The sequence below is a fragment of the Elephas maximus genome, chromosome 7 (assembly GCF_024166365.1).
Source record: "Elephas maximus indicus isolate mEleMax1 chromosome 7, mEleMax1 primary haplotype, whole genome shotgun sequence".
Lineage (NCBI taxonomy): Eukaryota > Metazoa > Chordata > Mammalia > Proboscidea > Elephantidae > Elephas > Elephas maximus.
The window spans coordinates 109942034-109958981 of NC_064825.1; the positions used below are offsets into that span (position 1 = coordinate 109942034).

Below are 16948 nucleotides of genomic sequence, written 5' to 3' on the forward strand. Positions count from 1 at the left end.
GAGTCTAGGAAAATTGGAAAATATCAAAAATGAAATAGAACGCATAAGATCAATAGCCTACATATTAGTGAGCTGAAATGGACTGGTATTGGTCATCTTAAATTGGACAATCATGTGATCTACTATGACAGGAATGACAACTTGAAAAGGAATGACATTGCATTCATCCTCAAAAAGAACATTTCAAGATCTATCCTGAAGTACAATACTGTCAATGATAGAACAATATTCATATCCCTACAAGAAAGGACACTTAATATGACTATTATTCAAATTTACACAACAAACACTAAGGCTAAACATGAAGAATTTGAAGATTTTTTACCAACTTCTGCCATCTGAAATTCATCAAACATGCAATCAGGATGCATTAGCAATTATTGGTGACTGGAATGTGAAAGCTGGAAAGAAAGAAGGATCAGTAGTTGGAAAATATGGCCTTGGTGCTAGAAATGATGCTGGAGATTACATGATTGAATTTTGCAAGAACAAAAACTTCTTCATTGCAAATACCTTTTTTGCAACAACAAAATGGTGACTCTACACATGGACCTCTCCAGATGGAATACACAGGGATCAAATCTACTACATCCGTGGAAAGAGATAAGGGATGAGGAAACCTTTGATGTGCAATTCCTCAGCTTTCATTGTAATTTTTTTAGTGCCTACACTCAAAAACCTGGATTGAGGTAGACTATTTGTTGAGTACATGCTTCAATTTTCCATAAATTACTGTAATATTCAGAATTTTCTACAGCAGCTTAATCCAAGTTTTATATCTGATGATGAAGGCAGAACTCTTTAAACATGTCTTATAATGTTTTTTTTTTTTAAAGATGCCGAAGGAATACAAATTATGAATATGTATGGCTAAAGTTACAAGTTGATTTTCTTATGTAAGCCTCACAATTCCTGGTTTTGAATTATGTCTGACTTTCCTGAAAATGTCATAGCTTTATTCCCAGACCCTGTCTTTACCTCATATGTCTTACCCACTATGCCTCACTCCACCACATCTTAGTAGCATTGTACATGTATAGATATGACTCCTATGAGTTTCAATTTTTTTTTTTTTGCTATAGGTTTCCCGAGAATTGTTATGTTTTAAGAGATGACATTTTTGATCTAATAATATTTTCACCCAAAATACACTAAATAAAATGTGCTAGGAAGTTGTGTTTAATGTTATGGTTTATTACAAAGATAACAAAGTCTACACAATAGTTTTTAGTATGAGAATATCTTATGGAAAACTTTGAATTTTGTCATGATTAGCTGAACATATATTTTTGCTTTGTGTACAGTGTTGAGAGAGAGGAGGAAAAAGGTAGAATGCTTTTATGTTTATTTCAGTCTGCTGTGGCACATGTGGCCTTTCAAAGCACCCTAGGCTTAATGCCTGTTTACTTCTCTGGGTTATAAATTTATTTTAAGAGCAAGACAACAAAGGAGGAACAAAAAATGTGATAGATGGAGAAAATGGTGCCAAAGTTATATGAATGGAGAATATGGTATTAAAAAAAAAAGTGAATTTATAATAAAATGTCTAGGCTTGGACAAAAGGCGGGTGTACCAAGGAGAATGATCAGGCTTTCTATCATTTTGCAAGCAATGGTTCTTATATATTTCCACCACCCTTTATCAGGCTTTCTCTTCCTTGTTTAGAGACTATGATGTTGTTAATTGATGTCAAGTCAATTCTAACTCTTGACAACCCCATGTGTGCATAGTAGAACTTTTTCATGTGGTTTTAATGGCTGTAATCTTAAAGGAAAAAAATCAACAGGTATTTTCTTCCTTGATACCACAGGGGGTTCAATATACAAAGTTTAGGTTAGGGCAAATGTTTTGTACCATCTAGCTATCTTATTTAGACAGAATAAGAAACAGATCTTTCAATAACTTGTATTCTATTTATAATACATTTTTTTTACCTTCAAATTGTTGTTTATTACAAATGTAAGTTTTTAAAAATTTTTTATTGTGCTTTAAGTGAAAGTTTACAAATCAAAAAAATATGGAACACTTCACAAATTTGAGTGTCGTCCTTGCCCAGGGGCCATGCTAATCTTCTCTCTATCGTTCCAATTTTAGTGTATGTGTTGCCTAAGTGGGCACTTTTTTTTTTTTTCATTGCATTATTGAAGCATTTTCTATCTATGAATAGTGGGTATTTTGAATTGGGATAAAAATGCATGAATATTTTCCCCTTTGAAATTAACAGGTTTTTTTTTTAAGCTATTTAATGCCTCTTCACTTAACAGCAGATTTTTCAGCAGCAAATTAAGACTTTAAAAGAAGACAGTTGTAGTTATATATTTACATTAGTTTGAGTGATTTCCATGGGTTATTAAGGAATCTCTTCAGTGCGTTCTTCACATCCTTGTTCCTTAGGCTGTAAATGAGAGGATTCAGCATTGGTATCACTAGGGTGTAAAAGACTGAGTCCGTTTTATCAGTACCTAACGAGTGGTTGGTCCTGGGTTACAAATACATGAAAAGAAGAGTCCCATAGAACACAGTGACCACTATCATGTGAGAAGCACAGGTGGAAAAAGCTTTTTGTCTCCCCTTTGAGGACTGTATTCTCAAAATGGCAAGGATAATGTTAAAGTAGGATATTAGAACAATGATCATGGAGAAAAACAAATTGATCCCTGAAAAGGTAAGTGCTGCTATTTCTGGACCGTAAGTGTCAGAACCGGACAAGGCTAGCAAAGGGACATTATCACAGTAAAAATGGTTGATTACATTGGAAGAACAGTATGATACAGAAAACACACAGGAAGAGACGGTCAGTGCTATGGTCAGACTGTAGAAGTATATGAGAGATACTAGCAGAAGGCAGATTTGCCGAGATACCACCACCATGTAGAGAAGGGGGTTGCATATGGCCACATAGCGGTCATAGGCCATTGTGACCAGTATGAAAATCTCTGCCACAATGAAAACTACAAATCCACCAAGTTGAGCTGCACAACAGTAGTAAGAGATAGTTTTCTTCTTAAACAAGAAGTTGACCAGCATTTTGGGGGCAATGACAGTAGAATTGTTGAGATTGATAATAGCCAAGTGCAGGAGGAAAAAGTACATGGGGGTTTAAGTCGAGAGTTGACACTGGTGAGGGTGATGATGCACAGGTTCCCTGCCACAGTCAGCCCATAGATCACCAGAAAGACAAAGAAAAGGAGGACCTGGAGCTCAGGACGGTCTTAGAGTCCCATGAGAATGAACTCAGTCACCCATGTGAGATTTCCTGGAGCCATGTATTGTGTTGATTTTGTCTTTAAATGGGAAAAATGGAAAGAGATTAATGGATTGCAAAAAAAAAATGTTGCTCTTAGAAGGGTTATTCCTTGTCAAAGTTTTATTTACAGTCATTTTACTTCCATTCAAAAACAGTTAAGAGTTCCAGATCTTAGTTTTCTCCCTGTTTTTTCACAAATTTCAGAAATACAAAGTCACCAGAGAACAACTGAGGACCCAGGTTGTTTCTTTGAATCGTTTGCCTAAACTATTTATTCACTGTTAAACATAATTTCAATATTAGATTTTACATGTGTTTACATATATTTTTAATTTTGAAAAGTTATCACTGTGTTATCAATTGGCATCATATTCACTGCTTTAGATTGCAAATAAGAATCAAGTTTATGATTTTTTTCTATATCATATCGTCATATTTGCCTGGCTTTCATTCACAATGGAAAAAAATAAGCACACATAATTACTTACATTCTTTGTATCCCTAACTGCTAATAACAGAAGTGTAAGACCGTGGCTAACGTAGGGTATCAATAACTAGAATTTCAAAAATGCTCAAGAACTTCTTCAACTTTGACATCTGCATAGAGAAAATGAGAAATTCTCAATTTATTGTTAATCTCACTGGAAGATGATAAGGTTTAGAATCTTTACATTTTTGTGCTCCAAATGCTCCATGACCCTGTCACAACTCATTACAGCTGATACTTTTAGCAGTAACTCTACCTGGGTTAAGACTATCCGGTAAATATTTGCTTCCCTAAAAATATCAAATTCATCATATGTAAAAAGCAATATGCTAAATCTTCTCCATTCCCTTAGATAATCAACACTGACCATTGATTTGGTTATTTTTTTTCACATCTTCTTTAACAATGCTCAGTCTCATTTTTCAGGAGTCATTAAGACTGTTATTAATTTATTAAGACATTTACTTAAGTCATTAAAGACAGTTACTTCAGTCATTACACACCCATCACTTCCACTTAGCAATCAGTGGGCAAGGATTGCAGTCACTTGGAAAAGACCAAAAACCAAACCAAACCAAACCCACTGCCATCGAGGCAATTCCAACTCATAGTGACCCTAGAGGACATAGTAGAACTGCCCCAAAGAGTTTCCAAGGAGCATCTGGTGGATTTGAACTGCTGACCTCTCGGTTAATTACTGTAGCACTTAACCACTACACCACCAGGGTTTCCACTTGGAAAAGAGACAGAAGAAACCATCTCAGTTCTGAGTTTGGTTTGAATTGATAGAGCTTTTAAGATACTTAGTCTTCACATCTAGACCTAGTAATAGGGAAACATTTCATTTAATCTACCTGTGCATAAAGATCTGCCGAGATCCACTTCGAAGTTTATTCCATGAAGTATGCTGGAGAGTTTCACAAAGATCTGAAGTTCCTGAAGACCCTAACACGAATGTATGTTTGTGTCTAGGCCCCAGTCCCTGAACATGAGGACTAGAATTCCCAGATAAAGGTCTGATTTCCCAGGGAAAGAAAGACAAACCAAAAGCTTATTAAGCAAAGCTCCACTCAAAATTTCACCCAAACAATGAGAATGAGGTGATAGCCTAGGGACTTGTTTAAATGAGTACATTGAATAAGAAACACATGCAGCGTTTCTGTATTATTATTATTATTTTTAATATACCCTTCAATACTCTGGCCAGTGCTTCTGGGTTATGGGTGAAGAAAATCCAGCAGTTGGAAAATACAGAATTCTACCCCAAAGGATAAATTTAATGTGAATATTGGGGATAACACAAAACCTCCCTTCCAATATCAAACTCTGGTATATTTGCTGTAAAAACCAGATGATATACACCAAATTCAAAATGTGAAGCTTGTAAAGAGGCCAAATATCAACTTTTTATTAAAATTGTTAAAGTATAAATCATATCTGGTATCATTTGCAGTTTTTATATCCAATTAATTTGAGTAAAAAACATTTTTTCCCATCAGCGTACAATCTTTCAAATAATGAGTAAATATTGCAATTTAATGTCATCACTAATTCTTTCCTACTTTCTTGGGGCATTTTCTAGCCTATAACCTTTATAAGAGGAAAGGATATGTCTGATTAGTTTTCCTTTTTATTACCAGCTTCCAAAATAATACCCAGGATGGAGTAGATATCCAAAAGACACTTGCTAACCAACTCACTGACTGATGGAATGAATGAATGAATGAATGAATGAATGAATGAAATACCCATCCTGAAATGTGAAATTAAACATCAGGATTTTGTATTCCATGCTGTAACCAATCTGTAATATTATTTTAACTTTGACAAAGAAACCATGACAAGTTGTGTCTTATTCTCTAAGATATTGACTACTATAGTGCAGGATACAACTCTTCCTTCTTGATTTTGGTATTCCTAATACCTAATACCAGTTTCCCTCCAGCCAATTTTGACTCATGGTGGCCCCATATGTGTCAGAGTAGAACTGTGCTCCATACCATTTTCAACGGCTATAAAGTTTCAGTAGATCTTTCGAGGTGCCTCTGCTTGGATTCAAGCCACCAGTTTTTATCATTATCCACCCAGAATCTCCTTACCCAGAGGTAACCCTTATCCACAAATTTTAATGATATTCTTGTTGTTATTAATTATCTATATATTTATGTACCCAACAAAACATAAATCTGAAGATATCTTTAACTATTTTACATAGTACTGAGTGTCTTATTTTGCAATTTTTTACTCTCTCAAATGTATGTTTGTGGATTTATCCATGATGATTTCTTTAGCTATATGTTGTCCACTGATTTTGCTGTATGTAAAAAAAATTCATTAGAAAAAGAAAACAAGTTTTGCTCAAACAACTCCTGAATCATTTTTCTAAAATTTATTGAAACTTTACTTCTAAATTTTTTTTTTAATTTACACCACACTAAATAAATTCATTTTACTATTTTTTCATTTCCAAGTATATATGTATAAGCAAGAGAACATAAATACACAATATCCTATGTAAAGATCATATACCTACATGTGTTCATGTGTATATATGTGTATATTAGAGCCATTGTGTATATGTGTATATATATACATACATTAAAAAATATGCATAAATACACATATATATATCTCAGTATGAACATGTTGTTGCTATTGTTAGGTGCCATGGAGTCATAGCGACCCTATGGACAACAGAACAAACACTGCCCGGTCCTGCACTATACTTACAATAGTTGTTTGTGCGAACCCATTGTTGCAGCCACTGTGTCAGCCCACCTCATTGAGGGTCTTCCTCTTTTCCACTGACCCTGTACTTTGCCAAGCATGATGTCCTTCTCCAGGGACTGATCCCTCCTGACAACATGTCTAAAGTATGTAAGACGCAGTCTCACCATCCTTGCTTCTGAGGAACATTCTAGTTGTACTTCTTCCAAGACAGATTTGTTCGTTGTTTTGGCAGTCCATGGTATATTCAATGTTCTTCGCCAACTCTACAGTTCAAAGGCGTCAATTCTTCCTCAGTCTTCCTTATTCTTCACCCAGCTTTCACATGCATATGATGCCACTGAAAATACCATGGTTTGGGTCAGGTTCACCTTGGTCTTCAAGGTGACATCTTTGCTTTTCAACACTTTAAAGAGGTCCTTTGCAGAAGATTTACCCAATGCAATGTGTCTTTTGATTTCCTGACTGCTGCTTCCACGGCTGTTGATTGTGGATCCAAGTAAAATGAAATCCTTGACAACTTCAATCTTATCTCCTTTTATCATGATGTTGCTCATTGGTCCAGTTGTGAGGATTTTTATTTTATGTTGAGGTGCAATCCGTATTGAAGGCTGTGATCTTTGATCTTCATTAGTAAGTGCTTTAAGTCCTCTTCACTTTCAGCAAGCAAGGTTGTGTCATCTGCTTAATGCAGATTGTTGATGAGTCTTCCCCCAATCCTGATGCCCCATTCTTCTCATATAGTCTGACTGCTCTGATTATTTGCTCAGCATACAGATAGAATAGGTATGGTGAAAGGCTACAATCCTGATGCACACCTTTCCTGACTTTAAACCAATCAGTGTCCTATTGTTTTGTTGAAAAAACTGCCACTTGATCTATACAAAGGTTCCTCATGAGCACAATTAAGTGTTCTGGCATTCCCATTTTTTGCAGCATTGTCCATAATTTGTTATGATCCACAGAGTCGAATGCCTTTGGATAGCCAATAAAATACAGGTAAACATCCTTCTAGTGTTCTCTGCTTTCAGTCAAGATCCATCTGACATCAGCAATGATATCCCTGGTTCCTCTTCTGAAGCCAGCCTGAGTTTCTGGCAGTTCCCTGTTGATATGCTACTGCAGCTGTTTTTGAATGATCTCCAGAAAAATTTTGCTTGTATGTAATGTTAATGACATTTTTCTATATTTTTCCCATTCGGTTCAATCACCTTTCTTGGGAATAGGCATAAATATGGATCTCTTCCAGTCAGTTGGCCAGGAAGCTGTCTTCCATATTTCTTGGCATAGGCTAATGAGCACCTTCACCTCTGCATCCATTTGTTGAAACATCTCGATTGATATTCCATCAATTCCTGGAGCCTTATTTTTTGTCAATGCCTTCAGAGCAGCTTGGACTTCTTCCTTCAGAACCACCTGAATTTAGAGTCCATTTCAGGAAAAGATTTCACGTGTTGAACACTAGTGACTGAGGACCAGGAAAGTTGTGGAATGACATCAAGGACATCATACATGAAGAAAGCAAGAGGTCATTGAAAAGAAAGAAAAGAGCAAGATGGATGTCAGGGGAGACTCTGAAACTTGCTCTTGAATGTCGAGCAGCTAAAGAAAAGGAAGGAATGATGAAGTAAAAGAACTGAAGATTTCAAAGGGCAGCTGGAGAAGACATAGTAAAGTATTATAATGACGTGCAAAGAGCTGGAGACAGAAAAACTAAAAGGAAGAACATACTCGGTGTTTCTCAAGCTGAAAGAACTGAAGAAAAAATTCAAGCCTCAAGTTGCTATAGTAAAGAATTCTATGGGGAAAATATTAAACGATCCAGGAAGCATCAAAAGAAGATGGAAGGAATACACAGAGTCGTTATAAGAAAAAGAATTAGTTGATGTTCAACCATTTCATGAGGTAGTATGAACATAGTAAGAAGCAAATTCATGGCATAGTTTTTCTGCACATGTTTTAAAATAGCATACATGTAAGAGTTATCTCATCTTTATTTCAAATGTTCAGAAAGAATAGAAAGACACTAAAAAACTAAAAAAAAAATTTCTTTTTTGTATATCTTTTTCATATTGAGACATAGATCTTGACTCTTGATTTTTTAAATTGTTATTGCCAAAAATATGCTTTATTGTATATTTCACACTAACACATTTTTTATTGTTTCTTTTACATCTTTGTTCCTCAAACTGCAGGTAATGGTATTCAGCATGGTTGTCACAACAGTGCCAAATACTGACACTATCATGCCATGACCCAAAGTGTAGCTGGAACTTGGTCTCACATACATGAAGAGGATTGTTCATGGTAAACTGACACTCCAGTTAGGTGAGAGCCACAAATGGAAAACACTTTTCACCTCCTATCAGCAGAAGGAATCTTCAGAATGGCCAAGAAAATGAAACCATAGGGTATCAGGATAATCAGGGTGGTGAATATCTCTACAGAACCCACAAAAGAGAAGAGTAGAAGGTGGTCGATGTAAGTGTCAGAACACAACATAGCAAAGAGTAGAGGGATATTACACAAAGTACATCTAATTTCGTTGATTGCACAAGACAGGTTAAAAGTTCCTACTGTGTGTTAAGTAGCAGAGCAAAATATGACCAACGTAGAAAGCAATGATGGGTGGATCATGGAGTCTGGGTGACATGTTAACTGCTAATATAATTGGAACTATAGATGAGGTCGAAATAGATGTTTATTCCGTATCATATAAAAAGCATTTTTTGTTTGATCAAGCACTTAGTGTTAAAACAAAATCAATGTCTTATTTTTTTATTCTCAGGCTCTTGGAGGGATTCAATATGTGCTCCACTCAAGAGTTACAAACTTGCCATGCTCTCTGACCAGACAGCCCTACCTTATGGAGTTGGGTGAGAGCTCTAGCCTCTCCTGAAGTACAGCCTGTGGGCTCCTATGGCAGCTGTTTGAAGCCTTTCCTACCTTTCACACTTCTGCCCAAGTGGTGACTTGCTTCAAAACTTCCATGCACTCCATCTTGCCTGATCCCGTCAGTGGTTTTACTATACCTGTTCAGGCACAAGATGCCAGAGAACCACCTTGGCACCCGGATAGGCATAACCTGGAAGTTTGGAGGTATTAATGCCCCCACGGGGTAAACTTTGAGAGTAGAAGACTGGAGTTGAGAGATGAATTGTTTTTCATATCTTACTTCATTAAAAATATATGCTTGACCAATATGCCTGGTTGGTTAGTTTGCCTGATTCAGAATTTCTCAATAGAAGTGTGACAAATGATATGTGAGTACGTGTTTATCTGGGTACACACTTTCTGCAATCTTCGAGCCAAATATTTTGTTGTTGGTGTTCATTCTTAATCCAAGGAAGTCTCAATGTATAGTTTTGTGTAGAACAAATTTTGTATCTAAGCCATATAAAACAGATATATATTGTGTACATTTTAGTGGGATTATTTTATTGAGCTCTTGTACATGAGACAGATGCAAGATTTTATGTTGTGTAATTTCACAAAATATTCCAATGTGATGTAGAACACAGTTTCACGAACCCTCAAAGATGTCCAAATCCTAATTCCCAGAAACTGTGAATATATTACATGATAAAAGGGACTTTACTGATATAATGTGTTCCAAGGTTGTCCAGGTGGGCCCAATATAATCAAAAGAGTTCTTAGAAGACAAACTGTATGCAGGAGAACCCGAGAAGGTAATGGAAGCAGAAGTGAGAGTGATAGGATTGATAACTGGAAGGGGTCACTATCCCAGGAATATTTGCTGCCTCTACTAGGTGAAAAAGGCAGGAAACATTCGCCTCTAGGGCATCCAGGAAAGAATACAATTAGCTAACACCTTGCTTTTAGTGCAATTAGACTCATTATGGACTTCTTACTGTCAAAACTGTGAGATAATACATTTGTGTTGTTTTTAGGCATTAAATTTGAGGTAATTTGTTATAGCAGTAAGAAAGTAATACAAAAACAGCGTAATTATTTTTAGGAAATACATACATGTGAACCAAATTATAAGGTAGAAAACAGTGAACTTCCCATTTTTGATCTTTATTCTTTTAGCAAAATGTTTAGCAATCAACCAAACTGTACATGTATTTCAGTGTATTCCATTGGATAGAGTCCCTGAATGTTGTATATTTGTTAAGTACTTGACTGCTAACTGAAAATTTGGTGGTTTGAATCCACCCAGAGGTGTCTTAGAAGAAAGACTTCGCGATCTACTTCTGAAAGGTCATTGAAAACCTTCTGGGAAAGTTCGACTCTGATACACATGGGGTTGCAATGTGTAGGAATCGCTCTAAGACAACAGGTTTATTTATTTATTAATTCATTTATTTTAAACAGCATTGGAAATGTTGTAATGTGAGTTTAGCCTTTTGCTCTAATTCTATACATGGAGCCATACCCAAAGAAAATAGTTTTCTAATGGGAAACACTTCTGTAATTGTAAGCTGCTGAAGCCAAACAGACTCTGAATAAAGTAAAAGCAAAGAAAGACATTAGCAATTAACGTGACAAGTTTACAGACTAATGGGATTAAATTATAGCTGATTTTGTCTTTGGAGGTCAGAAATGTCCATCACATATTTTATCTTGCCTGCCTTCAGCTATTCTGTTTATTTATAACCAAAGTTAGAAATGGACTCATTTCTGTGAGTCTCAGAGTTCCTGGTTGTGCCTCATTCCTGGTTGTGCCTCATTCCTGGTTGTGCCTCATGTCTGACCTTCCTGAAATTGTCATAAGCTTATTTTATATCCAGAGACTGTCCTTACATCACATGCCACACCTACTCTCCCTCACGCCATTGCATGTTAGTAGCATTGCACATACACAGCAATAACTCACATGACTATTAACTTTTTTTTTTCTTTTTTGTAGTAAGTTTTTTGATAATTGTTACCACATTTAAGAGACGACGTTTTTGGTCTAATAACACTTTCACCACACTAAATAAAAATCTGAGAAGAATTGATGTTTAATGTTGACAGTTTCATATTAAAGATAATAAAGTATACAACAGAATTTAGTATGAAAATATCATTGGGAAATAATTTAATTATAAATCATGACTAGCTCAACATAATTTTTTTGCTTTGTGCACATGTCTATGAGAGAGGAGGAAAAATGCAGAATGCTTTTATATTTATTTCAGTCTGCTGTGGCATAGGTTGTGTTTCAAAGCACTCTTGGGCTTAGTTTTTATTTTCCCCTACATGTTTACTTTCACGTGTTATAAGTTTATTTTAAGTGTAAGACAACAATGGGTTCACAAATGTGATAGATGCAGAAAAAGGTTCAAAAGGTTATTAATGAAGGATATGGTATTAAAAAAATGTAAAATTATAATAAAATGTTTAGTCCTTGGGCAAAGATGAGAGTATCAAGTAGAATGATCTGACTTTCTATCATCTTTCAAGCAATGACTCTCATATACTTACATCACCCATTATCAGGCTTTCTCTTCCTTGTTTACAGACTACATTGTTGGTGTTAGTTGCCGGCAAGTCAATTTCAATTCATGAAGACCCCAAGTGTTGCAAGGTAGAAACTCTCCAAAGTGTTTTCTTGGCTGTAATCTTAAAGGAAGAGAGTCACAAGGCCTTTTCTTACCGCTGGGTGAGTCTGATTCTCCAAAATTTAGATTACTGAAAACAGTTTGTACCACCTAGGTACCTTTTGTTTGCAGCTACGCCTTCTCATTTGCAACCAAATATGGCATCTAGGTTGAAGACCCTCAAGGAGATGGATTGACACAGTGGCTGCAACGAAGGGGTCAAGCATAACTATTGATCATGAGGATGGCTCAGAACCAGGCAGTGTTTCCTTCTGTTGTACATAATGTCAATATGAGTACGAATCAACTTTATAGCACATAACAACAACAGATACCATATTTAGAGGGTATAAGACACAAACCTTTTAACAAGTTGTAATTTATTTATAGTATGTATTTTTTATTTGTTTATTTTCAAGTTGTTGTTTATTACATATGTAAGTTTGTTTTCACTGTATAATCGAAACCTTTATCCCTCTAGGGAGACTGATATTTTGAATTGGGAAAAAATGCATCAGTAGTTTTCCCACTGAAATTAATAGTTTTTTTTTAAACCATTTAGAATACTTCTTCACTTAAAAGCAGCTTTGTCAGGAGCAAAATAAGACTCTTAAAAGAAGACAGTTGTAGTTATATATTTACATTAGTTTGAGAGATTTGCATGCGTTATTAAGGAATCTCTTCAGTGCATCCTTCACATCCTTGTTCCTTAGGCTGTAAAGGAGGGGACTCACCATTGGTATCACTAGGGTGTAAAAGACTGAGGCCATTTTATCAGTGTCTAATGAGTGGTTGGTCCTTGGTTGCAAATACATGAAAAGGAGGGTCCCGTAGAATACAGTGACCGCCATCATGTGAGAAGCACAGGTGGAAAAAGCTTTTTGTCGCCCTTCTGAGGACTGAATCCTCAAAATGGCGAGAACAATGTTTAAGTACGATATTAGAACAATTATCAAGGAGAAAAACAGATTGATACCTGAAAATGTAAACACTGCTGTTTCTGGAATGTAAGTATCAGAACAGGACAATGCTAGCAAAGGGATGTTATCACAGTAAAAATGGTTGATTACATTGGAAGAACAGTATGACACAGAGAACACAAAGGAAGAGACAGTCAGTGCTGTGGTCAGACTGAAGAGGTATGTGAGGGATACGAGCAGAAGGCAGATCTTCCGAGATACCACCACCATGTAGAGCAGGGGGTTGCAAATGGCCACATAGCGGTCATAGGCCATTGAGGCCAGTATGAAAATTTCAGCCGCCATGAAAACTAAGAATCCACCTAGTTGAGCTGCACAACAGTAGTATGAGATGGTTTTCTTCTTAGCCAAAAAATTGAGCAACATTTTAGGGGCAATGGTGGTAGAATTGCCAAGATTAGTGATAGCCAAATGTCGAAGGAAAAAGTACATAGGGGTTTGAAGTCTGGAGTTGACACTGGTGAGGATGATGGTGCCCAAGTTCCCTACCACAGTCAGCCCATAGATCACCAGGAAGACAAAGAAAAGGGGAACCTGGAGCTCAGGAAGGTCTGTGATTCCCATGAGAATGAACTCAGTCACCCATGTGAGATTCCCTGGAGCCATTTATTGTGTTGTTCTGCCTTTAAATAGGGAAAGTGGAAAGAAATTAATAAAAGGTAAAATTAATTTTGCTGTTAGAGGATTATTCTTTGTTACGGTTTCATTTAAAATCTGATTACTTTTGTTCATACTTAGGAGTTTCAGATCCTGTTTCTCCCACATTTTCAGAAGCTTCAAAAAAAAAAAAAAACTCATCAGAAAACAACAGAAGTTGGTTCTTAAGATTGTTTTTGTAAACAATTTATTTTACTGTTGGATATAGTTCAGATATTGAATTGTATGTATTTTTTTTTTTTAGTATATATATATAGAGAGAGAGAGAGAGTACATACAATGAAACAAACCAAGAAAAACAAACCCATTGTCCTCGAGTTGATTCCAACTCATAGGACCCTATAGGATAGAGTAGAACTGACCCATAAGATTTCCAAGGAGTGCCTGGTGAATTTGAACTGCCAAAATTTTGGTTAGCAACCGTATCTCTTAACCACTACACAACCAGGTTTTTCTATATTGTATGTAGAAGGATAAATATTGAATTACATATAATGAATTTCATATACATATTTATATATATGTTGTACACAGGGTTGCTGTGATTCCAAACCGACTCAATGGCACCTAACAACAGAATAGAATTTTATATATATATATATGGAAACCCTGGTGGCGTAGTGGTTAAGTGCTATGACTGGTAACCGAAGGGTCAGCAGTTCAAATCCACCAGGCACTCCTTGAAAACTCTATGGGGCTGTTCTATTCTGTCTTATAGGGTTGCACTGAGTTGGCATTGACTCAACGGTACTGGATGTGCTTTCGAGATACATATATATATATATCATAATACATATGCATGAACATTTTTCACTGATATTGGGTGAGATGTACATACTTTCTTTACCACTGGTTTTTAAGTGATGAAAAAGAACTGCCTTTACAGAGTTGGAGTTGATGAGCCAGAGTGATCTCTAGTTATCTTTCAGCTTAACTGCCACAGGCCCCCTCTCCAGCCCATGCTGCTTCGTCTTCTTGGATATTTTATGAATTTCAGGATCTCTGTGGGAAACACATCCAGAACTGTGGCTTTTTCCTTAACAATTTTTACCACATCTCTCTGTTTCCGCGACACACATATAGACCTTCATCTCAATACTGTTCCTTCTGTAGGTGCCGGAAGACTGCATCCTTTCTTAATCACATTTTCTTTTTTCTGCCAAATACACCAGAATTGTCACTGGATTTGTTTTCTAGATTATGTTCTATTATCACTTTTTAGCAGGCTTCCCTTCCTTTTCCAGTTTAGCCTCCTTTTCCTTAAACTGTTTGAAGCCTGTTTTGTCATTGTTTTTATAGTTAAGTTTTATTACTTACGGTTTTGATTTTTAAGTTCAATCATTTTACTCTACTTCTGCAGAGAAATGAGTGGGACAGAATGCTAACTTTTATGTCGTGTTCACTATGTGCTTCTCGTTCCTGTTGTTGGTTGGCATCTAGCAGATTCTGACTCATGGGGACCCCACGTGTCAGAGCAGAACTATTTCACGGGGCTAACGAGACCGTGACCTTCCTGAAGCCAGTCACCCAGCCTGTGTCCCTTGGGTGGGTTTGAGCCGCCATCACTTCTGCTGGGATCCAAGTGCTTAACCTTTTGTGCCACCCGGGGCCTCTCATTATGTGCCGAGAACTAAGTAAAATGTTTTGAAATAATTATCTCTTATTCTGCATTGGAGCTTTAGGGGATGCATGTGAATGTTTTCATACCTGATGAGATACCTGAGGCTCAGTGAAGTGAAGTTACTCACAGGCCACACAGGATATTGACTGGATAAAGGCATGGGCTAAACTTAGGGTTTATTCTTTTTTTTAACTTAGTTTGCCCTTGTTGATATTGTTGTTTTATTCCACCAAACACTAGCTGTTTGCTTTTGCTCAAATATTCATATTTTGTGTAGTGCAAATTAGCTAGCATAATGCACATATGTGGGTTAGTAAGCACAAAGCTTGGCACTTAATGATTTTAAAATAGATGTTACCTGTAGTTATTACTACTATTATTAGCTTGTTTTGAATGATGTCAATATTTTTTCCCTTTTTTTAAATTTTAAGATCAGAGTCACATTCTACCTGATTGAAGAGTCTTATAGTTGAAAAAGAAATAGCAATAAAATTATAATTTTCTATATGCAAAATAAGTGCTCCTGGCAGCACAGTGGTTAAGTTCTCCACTGCTAACTGAAATATTGGGCGTTCAAAGCCACCAGCTGCTCTGTGGAAGATAGATGTGGCAGTCTGCTTCCCTAAAGATTTACAACCTCGGAAACCCTATGAGGTAGTTCCACTGTCCTTTAGGGTCCCTAGGAGTTGGGATGACTCAATTGCAATGGGTTCGTTTTTTTGGTTTTGGTATATGCAGACACTGGGCCACCTGATACTCAGCTATATCTTTCACAAAACAAAACATGCTCTTCCACACACAACACAACTCTTCCAAGGTTTTTTTTTTTTTTTTTTTTTTCATTTAAAGGTACGTCAAATATGTATCTGATAAGTTGATCTGATTTTGTTGCACCAACTATCCCATATCTCATCTCCTGCCATGAAACCAAAAAGAATGCCAAGTTTTATAACAAGGAAAGTTTACCCTGGAAATCCTCAGAGCAACACTCAATTTGATCAAAGTATTTCCTGTCAGGTTGCTATACATCATGCTATTCAGTACATTGTTCACTCTAAAATATAGTTTGTAAATACATCCTTACTTTAACAAAAGCGAGATTATCAGCAACAAGAATACCAATTACTGATTATCTACTGTGCATTAGTGCAATTAGCTTTGAGGAGGGGGAGGGTTTGTATATATCCTTATTGTTAATTCCCTCCTCTACTGAAATACAATTGCTGAACAAAGAGGGTTGTTCAAAGAGTACGTGTCAGAAAAATAAAGTTTCTGTAGAATAACCCCTTATTTCTCCTGTTTTTTTCCCCTGCACCTTGTCTGATTTAACATTTATCCCTGAAAAGAGTTATTTTAATTTTCTACCAAATAATCTTGATTTTAAATCATTTTTGAATACATATATTTTATAGATCTACTCACATAATGAAAAATGACAACAACAACAACAAAAAAAAAACATGGCCCTTGAGTCGTTTCTGACTCATAGTGACCATAAAGGACAGAGTAGAACTGTCCCATAGGGCTTCCAAGGAGCGCCTGGTGGATTCAAATTGCCAGCCTTTTGGTAAGCAGCCTTAGCTCTTAACCACTAGCCACCACGGTTTCCACTCACTTCCTGGAAACCTGTGGGGCAGCTCCACTCTGTCCCATGCGGTCTCTGTGAGTCAGAACTGACTC

At 36.4% G+C, this 16948-nt stretch overlaps 1 protein-coding gene, 1 non-coding gene and 1 pseudogene across 2 annotated transcripts; all 3 read right to left on the minus strand.

The window, feature by feature from the left end:
* Positions 1-2011: 2011 nt before the first annotated feature.
* On the minus strand, positions 2012-2118 carry LOC126081307 (U6 spliceosomal RNA). The gene has a single exon (XR_007518354.1). It is a non-coding gene; the product is annotated as a U6 spliceosomal RNA (small nuclear RNA).
* A 201-nt stretch (positions 2119-2319) lies between these two features.
* LOC126081240 (olfactory receptor 8J2-like) lies at positions 2320-3266 on the minus strand (annotated as a pseudogene).
* Positions 3267-12648: 9382 nt separating this feature from the next.
* Positions 12649-13596, minus strand: LOC126079328 (olfactory receptor 8J2-like). Its single transcript, XM_049890259.1, has one exon. The coding sequence runs from the start codon at positions 13594-13596 to the stop codon at positions 12649-12651; it is 948 nt and encodes a 315-aa protein (XP_049746216.1).
* Between the last annotated feature and the right edge of the window lie 3352 nt (positions 13597-16948).

Bases quoted from the DNA above. Each gene is read 5' to 3' on its own strand.
- LOC126079328 (XM_049890259.1), bottom strand. From the start codon at position 13,596: ATGGCTCCAGGGAATCTCACATGGGTGACTGAGTTCATTCTCATGGGA.